The 9,152-nt window shown below is 39.5% G+C and overlaps 1 protein-coding gene across 2 annotated transcripts; it reads left to right on the top strand.

Moving 5' to 3' along the window:
- Positions 1-809: 809 nt before the first annotated feature.
- LOC117715556 (olfactory receptor 6M1-like) lies at positions 810-4,183 on the top strand. Of its 2 annotated transcripts, none has more exons than XM_076940360.1 (2): positions 810-955; positions 1,910-4,183. In XM_076940360.1, exon 2 carries the CDS (start codon positions 1,996-1,998, stop codon positions 2,926-2,928), a length of 933 nt encoding a protein of 310 aa, XP_076796475.1. In that variant the 5' UTR covers positions 810-955; positions 1,910-1,995; the 3' UTR covers positions 2,929-4,183. The 2 variants fall into 2 exon arrangements, with proteins under 2 accessions (XP_076796475.1, XP_034368314.1); XM_034512423.2 differs by having other exon boundaries at positions 810-1,158.
- Positions 4,184-9,152: the final 4,969 nt, after the last annotated feature.

Here is a 9,152-nt window from a genome sequence, read left to right as displayed (position 1 = left end):
ATCTATATCTATGTCTATGACTATATCTATGGCAAAGCTTAGGTATGTTTGAGATGTCAGGAGAACATTGGGCTTCCCTTTATCCCTATGGAAAAGTAGGAATTGCATTTCCCTCATTAAGGAGTGTGGGCCAGCAAAGAAAATACTCTGCTGATAAAAACACCAGTAGCTGGTGCCCACACATGCATATGTTGAAATATTAACCTTAAATTTATTCATTTCCACTGTAATTGTTTGCTGATAAAAATTAGATTAAATTAAAATATAATGAAAACAATTATACCATACATAGGTGGACAGACAAAGGTGAAATCCACTCTCTCCCATACATCTTCCTCCTGTACCTTCTCCATAAGTCTGACAAAAAAAGGCCAGGACAAATCATTTATGATCACATCTTTGTATTTAGCTACGTTGCTCTGGCCTCAGCACGCACACCACATGTAGACAATGTAAGGGTGAGCTTTGACGTCAGATAAATAGGAAATATCCAAGTTGAGATCTGAGAAACCCTTAGGAAATTCAAGTAAAATTTCTCAGCAGAGGACAGTAGGCACCACCTGTCACCCCAGACAGGAAACACGGTGTTCTATCAACAACTCTTGTTCTCAAAAGTGACCAATTAGATGTCTCTAGGGAGCCCAGCTGTGCATAACAGTTCCTTTCTATTCCTTCTACTCATAATGAGCTCTGAGAGCACCCTGTGCCCTGCCTAGGGACATCATGCTAGTGACCAATTCTTGTGGGGAAATCATCAAAGACATATTAGACTAGCGTTTTTGAAGATTTCCATTCTCAGTATAATCCAACAGAGACAATTTCTCACTGAATTCTGTGGGATTACAAAGGAGAAAGCCATGTGGAAGAAAGGCCAGATGCTCACCAGAGAGGCGAGCAGAATGCTGGAATGTTCCCTAGGCAACTCTGCAGGTCCTGAAGCATGATGGAAAGTAAGGTACAGGTGCACCCAGATCTTGGCCATGACAGTGTGGGACAGACACATATTCCACTTGCTGCCAGCAACATGACCCTCAGATGAGATGGAAGAGAGAATGATGAAGTTGCCCTGAGTAAAGGGGATGGTGTAATGTCTGGATCATTTTTCCTAGTTGGTTTATGCCATGAAAAACGGCCACCAGCATCCCCTTATGTGCTAAGGTGAACAAGCTTACATTTTTGGTTTACCCTATACTGGTGAGGTTCCTTGTGCGTGGTCATCTCAGTGCCTTTATATTAGTGGTCATGCTGAAACAGATGTGTCTAAGAGCCATTCTGCTCTTAGGTCCACCATATGTCATTGCTATTACCTGAAGAATGAGAAAGTGGTGTCAGTGGAGTGTAGCTCCCACATAGGTTTGAGAGACTGTCAGTTGGACATTTTATTCTACAGAAAATATTGCTTCAGTGAGTTGAGGTAGTCTCCACCAAGCCTGAGGACATGAATTTGATCTTCAGGACCAAGAGGGTGCAAGAAGAAACTGACTCCAGCAGATTGTCCTCTTACCCCCATATACATGCCCCCCACATAGCTATAGTAACAATAAATAAATACAAATGGAATGCACTAAAAATACATTGTTGTAAAGTTGAGAAGCAGCAGGAATTTTGGATTCCAGTAAGGCCCATTTAGAATGCAGGCTTTAGTATCTCTGAGACTCTGAAAGTTTCTTCTCCTGGTGAAACAGGGTGGTGGGAACCTAATACTCATGATATTGTGAGGACAGAGAGGAATACTGACTTCAGGTGGCCAGTATAGTAGTATACGTGGTAATGGTGACAATAGAAATGTCTGGACCAAAGAATAATATGCCAATACTTATGACACTATAGTTAAACTTAGGGACACACAGGCTCATGTCAAAAGTAAAGACAGTAACATACTATTTTGTCTTCGTCACACCTTGAGCAGGCTGCCGAATGACCTCATTGTGTGTGCTATGAGAATACCTCTGCTCTCTGAGATCTCTCTACCATAAGTTGTCTTAGACAGTGGAAATGGGAAACGGAACAACTGTCCAGGAATTTATTCTGGAAGGATTTCCTGCTGCCCAGCACCTGGGCAGACTTCTCTTCTCACTAAACCTGCTGGCCTACCTGGCCTCCATCACCGGGAATGTCACCATTGTCTCCATTGTCTGCACCAGTACCCGTCTGAAAAGCCCTATGTACTTTTTCCTAGGTGTTTTCTCCTTTGGGGAGTCCTGTTATACAAGTGCTGTCATTCCCAAGTTGTTGGCTATATTTTTTTTAGGGAAACAAAAAATTTCCTTTGTTGCCTGTTTCACACAAGCCTTCATCATTCTATTTATTGGGGCATTCGGTTTTCTTCTCATAGCTGTGATGTCAGTGGACAGGTATGTAGCTATTTGCAAGCCTCTGCATTATCCCACCATCATGGACCTGAGGACTTGCATCCTCCTAATCATGGCCTGCCTTTCTGTGACATTCACCCTGATCACGTGGCTAGTAGTAAAGGTATCACGGTTATCTTTCTGTGGCCCCCACATCATCCCACACTTCTTCTGTGATGTCAGCCCTCTGATCCACCTCTCCTGCTCTGACACCAGTTCTGCTGAAGCTCTGACGTTTGCCCTTGCTTTGATTGTCATTCTCTCGTCTCTCATCATAACCACTATTGCATACAGCAACATAGTAGTCACAATTGTGCGTCTCCCATCAGCCAAGGAGAGACAGAGAGCTTTCTCCACCTGCTCATCCCACCTCATCGTCCTCTCTCTAATGTATGGCAGCTGTGTATTTATATATGTAAAACCAAGGCAAACGAGTAGGCTTGAATCCAACAGAGAGGCTGCTCTTGTGAACGCGGTAGTGACACCCCTTCTGAACCCCGTCATCTACACCCTGCGCAACAAGCAGGTCCACCAGGCTCTGAGGGAGACTCTGTGCAGAATAAAAATATCAGGATAGGAAAGCTTCGCATGTTCTTGGAGTGGAAAACATCAGAAATTGTGTTTGCTCCATTTTAATCAGTGCATGAGCCTCAACACTTGAGAGCCACAGAATTCACAAACCTTCCGTGTAAACAGCTCAATAAAATGCACGTGTTTGTCACCACATGAATACATTTTAATGCCATGTGTGTGCCTGCTCCACATATTTCTGGCAATCTTATGTTTGTTTGCTTGTTTTGGCTTTTCCAGACAGGGTTTCTCTGTGTAGCCCTCGCTGTACTGAACTCACTCTGTAGAACAGGCTAGCCTAGAGATCTGTCTGCCTCTGCCTCCCAAACACTGCTATTAAAGGTGTGCACCAACACTGCCCAGCCTGACAACAGATTTTAATGGCAAAATCTATTGAACTTTTTCATCCAAGTGATAAGAACTGTATGCTTGAGATTTCTGAAAAAAATTGAACTATACTATTTTAGTTGTGCTCTCTTCCTTGCAGAAACATGCTTTAGCAGACATAATAATTATTTACCCATTGTGGAAAAAGTATTTAAAACAATTAGTGATTTTATTTGAACTGAAGCTTTGAAAATATTAATGGAAGTCAGCAGTGTTTCACCCACATTCCCTCCATGAGTCGATGAAGGAAAGGAGGTCACAGAATCCTTTTACCTTGTAAAATACATGTCATAGTGGCGTCGTCTCCATTTCTCTTCCTGTAACTTGGCTCAGCTGTACATGAATGCCTCATTTAAATGCTAGATTGAAATATACTATTTAGGGTCTCATTCTCTAAAACACCAAAATGGCTACTGTCCTAAAGATGTGCAAAGTCTTGCTGTTTCAAAATCTGCAATTGCATGACAGTCTCTCAGAGTCAAACTTACATAGAATTGATTTATATTCTGAACTGGTTACTAAGTGCCATATACATAGTAGGCTGAGAGGGGTCATACTAAGTGATGAACTACTTTAAAGCCAATGTTTCTGTTGCCCAGCTTTTAACCTTGCAAGCTTTTAGTCCCAATTTCCAGGATATAACAGGTCTGTCTTGTCTTCAGAAGAAATGCCTTTGAAATGATTATGGTTCATTACTGTGTGTTTGTTTTGAAATAAGTTCTCTCCATGTGACAGGCTTGGACTGTCACCCTTATTCTTTTGCTTTAGACACCTGAGTTCAGTGACAACAGAATTGGGGTATCATGCCTGCCTCTTCCTTTTAGCTTATGTGAACTAAATCTTTACATAACCACAAATAAAATGTTATAAAGTTCCTTTAGGTTCATGATTGGCCCTGAATGTCATAATTCAAAGTTCTTATTTCACTCCAGTGTCACAGGCGCACCCCAAACTCACAAACTTCAGGTGCATGGCTCCTGCACTTCCTTTGCCTTATGGATCCCCTCAGAAGTAAGCCATGTAACACACCATGTTCATGCTCCCAGACCTAGCTCTGAACACACAACCCCATAGGGCTTTGCCTCTTGAGTCTCAGAACCAAGCCTGCTCCTGCCATCCCAACAGTCCCAGGCCCAGCTCTGGAAATTCAGCTCACACACCCACCAGTGCTGCCAGGTGACCTCCCCTGACCCTAGACTACTCATGTCCCATCTCCACGATGGCAGGCCCAGACCCAATCTAGCAGCTCCTATGGAAGTTGTATATGGGCTCCTGCCCAACCTGAGGCAGGTTAGAACCTCACCTCAGACACATGTCCAATGAATGAAGTTCACATAATAAAAGCACAAAAAAACATGAAAGGACAAGACAGCGTGTCCCACCTGAAACCCATTAGCTCCGTAAGAACATTCTCTGATGAGAATTACCTAGATGAACCCCAGGAAATAGAGTTTAAAAGAACAATCATAAACTTCACCAAAGATATCAAGGACACAAAATTAAAGGCTGGGGGTTTCACATGGTCTTTTAAACTGGAATCTTGAAGAGGAAGTTTCCAACAGATGTGCTGGCAAGTAAGTCCAATCAGGTGAAGAAGAGTGAATCTTCCTTCTTCCAATGTCCTTATGTAAGCCTCCAGCAGAAGATATGGCCCAAATTAAAGGTATGTACCACCATGCCTAGATCTGGAACTTGCTTTGTTTCAGTCTGGCCTTGAACTTAGAGTTCTGCTTGTCCCAGTCTCCTGGGAATAAAAGCATATAATACCTTGCCTGGGCCTAAGCTTTTCAGGCCATTATGCCTCAAGGTCTCCATGTTAAGAAGCCTCTATCTTCCAGCCACAAGAACTGGATGACAGGTGTGCCCTTCATTTCTGGGTCGTAGTTCATTTTGGAAGTAATCAAGTTGACAACCAGGAATAGCCATCACAGATTACTTTACCCAGTAAAACTATCTGCCATAGTTGAAGGAAAATCAAAACCTTTCCATAATACAAACAGGCCAAAAGAATGCATGTCCATCAAATCAGCCCTACAGAGAATACTGGAAGCAACCTTTCAGGCTGAAGAGAGGGCTAAGGAGACACTACACAAAGCAAAGAAATGAAGCAATAATTCCTAAGAACATGAACAGGAATCAAATAATAATGCATTCATCACACACCCTTCAATAACTTTAAATGTTAATAACCCATCAAAGACATACACTAACTTCATGGACAGAAATAAAATTCAGCTTTCTGGTTTTCTTGTTTTTTGTTTTTTTTTTTTTTTTACAAGAATCGTCTCTTAGCTTTAATGATCGGCTCCACCTTAAACTGATAGCAAGGAAGTGGAACCTAGAAGCAAGTATTTGTAGATATTCTAATATCTGATTTTACAAAAGACTTCAAACTAAAACTAGTCAGAAGAGATAAAAGGCACATTATTCTAAGGAAGGAATCAATCAAGAAGACACTGCAGTTCTAAACATATATGCACCAAACTCTGGTACACTCGGTATCATAAAAAGCATTCTATGAGACTTAAAGATACAGGTAAAGTCCAACACCACTTTATCCAATAGGTGATTTCAATACTCTACTTTATCCAATAGATAGGTTATCTGGGGGGAAAAAGAAACATCAGAAATAAATGATTGCACATCAAATATGCTATTCAAAAAACAAAGAAAATATATTATACCCTGAAGCCCATAGAAGAATCTCTAAAACAGATTGTATCCTGAGAAACAACAAAAACTTAACAAATTCAGAAAAATCAAAATAATCCCATATACCCATTCTGACCATGGTGCAATAAAGCTTACAATCAACCACAAATGAAACTCTAAGAACTACACAAACATATTTCTGAATGATGATTGGATCAAATAAGAAATGAATAAAGAAATTAAAATTTTCTTGGAATTAAATGACAATGACAACCAAATATCTGGGATACATTAAAAGCAGTCCTGTGCAGTCCTGTGCTGTCCTCCACTGTCCTGCAATGTCCTTCAGAATCCGGTACTGTCCTGCACTGCCCTGCATGGGGCACTTATAGTTATAAGAGTCTGTATTTAAGTATCAGAAATGGCACAAATAAACGACTTAATGATGCAATTCAAGAATTTGGAAAAACAAGAACAAACCAAACCTTAGTCCGGCAGACAGGAAGAAATAAAAAAAATTAGAGCAGAAATTAATGAAATAGAATAAAAAAACAATACCAAGAGCTAGTTCTTTGGAAGGATGAACAAGGGACTAGAGAGATGACTCAGCACTTAAGAGCAGGTGTTGTTCTTGCAAAGGACCCAGGTTTAGTTACCATTAGCCACATGGTTTCTCAGAACCATCCAAATCTCCAGCTTCAGAGGACCCAATACCTTCTTCTGATCTCTGCACACACCAGGCGCACACATGGTGCACACACATACACGTGAGCAAAACACACATATACATAAAATACATTCTTTAAAAAGATAAGCAAGATTGGCAAATTTATGATCCAATTAACCAAAAGAAAGAAATGATCCAAATCAACAGACTCAGTAATAAACAAGGAAACATTATAAAAGAAATCAAAGAAAGAGAATAGTTTAAAAGCAAACCTATATTCTCTCAAATGTGAAGATATAAAAGACATGAATGGATTTCTAAATTCATCCAAATCACCAAAGTAAAACCGTGAAAAGACCCCAAACTTATTACAAATAGCAAGATCAAAATGATACTAAAAACTGTCTGAAGAAAACTATTCGGGCCCAAGTGGAGTCACATCAAAATTGTACTAGACCATTGAAAAAGAGCTATGAATGATACTTTTTAAACTAGTCTAAATATATATAAATACACACAGAGAAGGCACACTCCCAAACTTCTACAAAGTCAGTATTACTCTAATATCAAAAGCAAGATAGAGTCTCAACAAAGAAAGAATACTACAGGACAATATTTCTGGTGAACATATAAAAAGACTCAATAAAAAACTTTCAAGCTGAATATATACATATATTCACCACAACTGAATTGGTTTATACTGGAAATACAGGCTTGGTTCAACATATAAGTCAATAACTGTAATACACCATATAAATACACTTAAAGACAAAAGCACATGATCATCTCAGTAGATGCAGAAAAAGCCTTTTTCTGTGCTATTACCTTACACAGAAGTCAATTCCAAATGGATCAAAAACCTTGATATAAAACCTAAACACTGAAACTTCTAGAAGAAAACAAGGCAGAATCCTACATGATATAGCTGGAGGAAAGGACTTTCTGCTTAGGGTTCCATTTATCCCAGAATTAAGGTCAACAATTGACAAGTGGGGGTTTACAAAACTAAATCTTGTGCACATCTAGAAAAACTCCAACTAATTGAAGAATAAGCCCTCAAAGAGTGGGGGAACCTTGGCAGATATTCCTATGGCAGAAGGTTAATATCCAGATTGTATAAGAAACTCAGAAAACAACGAGTCAAGGAAACAAATATCCCCATTAAAAAAATGAGCCATGGATCTGAACAGAGAGTTCTAAAATAAAAATTAAAATGGCTAAAAAAATATCTCAAAAGGTAGTCATTGTCTTTAGCAATTAGAGAAGTGCAAATCCAATGTAGAGATTTCACGTTACTGTAATCAACAAGGCTAAGTTCAAGAAAAATACTGACAACAAATTCTGGTGGGATGTGGGGGAACTACATGGATAAGTCGTGATTAAAAATGAGTTAAACAAATAAAAAAAAAATAGAAGCCAGAGGTCCAACAAGTGAGTCTCTGTATCTATGCTAGCCAGCAGCTCTTAGAGTAATACATGAAGAATCATTTAAAATCTGGTGCTAAAATACTCTTTTGAGTCAGGGATCCATTGCTAATCCATTGTCAAAAACACAACTATTCATAATTCGATGATGATCTCACAAAGAGGAAAATGTGCTTTTTAGGCTGAGAATCCCCTTACTTACCTTGGCTTCAAAAGGAGTGAGGCAAGTATTTAGGAATGGACATGATGGAGATGCTGGAAGACCTATGGACGTGGGAAACCGAAACCATGATGAAGAACTTGAAGATGGCTGGGAACATGGTCAGTGGGCAGGAACACTTACTCCTAAACATGACGATGTAAGGTTGAACCTCCAGTACTCACCTAAGAAGCTAGGTATAACTGTGAAGGCCAGTAATCTCAGCACAGCCCACAGGGGTGGGGAATTGGGAAGAGTTCCTTCTGGCTCAGTAACAGACCCCACCTTAAAGCAATAGCAAAAGACAACTGATGTCTTTCTCAAGCTCTGCATGTGTGTGTGTGTGTGTGTGTGTGTGTGTGTGTGTGTGTGTGTACAAGCCCACACTCATATATACACATCTAGACATACAGAGCATACACTATATAATACAAACAGAAAAAAAGAACAGAAAAATTAAAAAGGATATAAATAAATAAGATAATATCAAATATTTATGGATTAAAAAGTTCATGTTGCTAAAATATTCTTATTACCCAAATCACTCTGCAGGTTTTATGTAATCCATATAAAAATGGCCCTGCATTGCCTACAGAAATAAAATAAATCCTAAAAGTCTGGGAAGCCAACACAATTCTGAACAACTCTTAGCAAGAAAAGTGATGAAGATACCATATTACCTGATTTAAAATATACTACAAAGCTATATAATCAAATTAATGGGGGTGGCACAGAAATCTGCCTCTAGACATGTGGGATAGGACAAGGAGTCTAGAAATAAAACTTACCCAGAAGAAGGCAACACATTTTTACAAAGTTGAAAAAAACATACATCAAAGAGAGGCTGGTGTGTTTAGTAAATGTCAGGACAAATCAGTATCTACATGCAAAAGAATGAAGC

Source organism: Arvicanthis niloticus, chromosome 9, assembly GCF_011762505.2.
Source record: "Arvicanthis niloticus isolate mArvNil1 chromosome 9, mArvNil1.pat.X, whole genome shotgun sequence".
NCBI classification, from domain to species: domain Eukaryota; kingdom Metazoa; phylum Chordata; class Mammalia; order Rodentia; family Muridae; genus Arvicanthis; species Arvicanthis niloticus.
The sequence above is the reverse complement of the archived record's forward strand: the minus strand, read 5'-3'. Positions and strand labels throughout refer to the sequence as shown.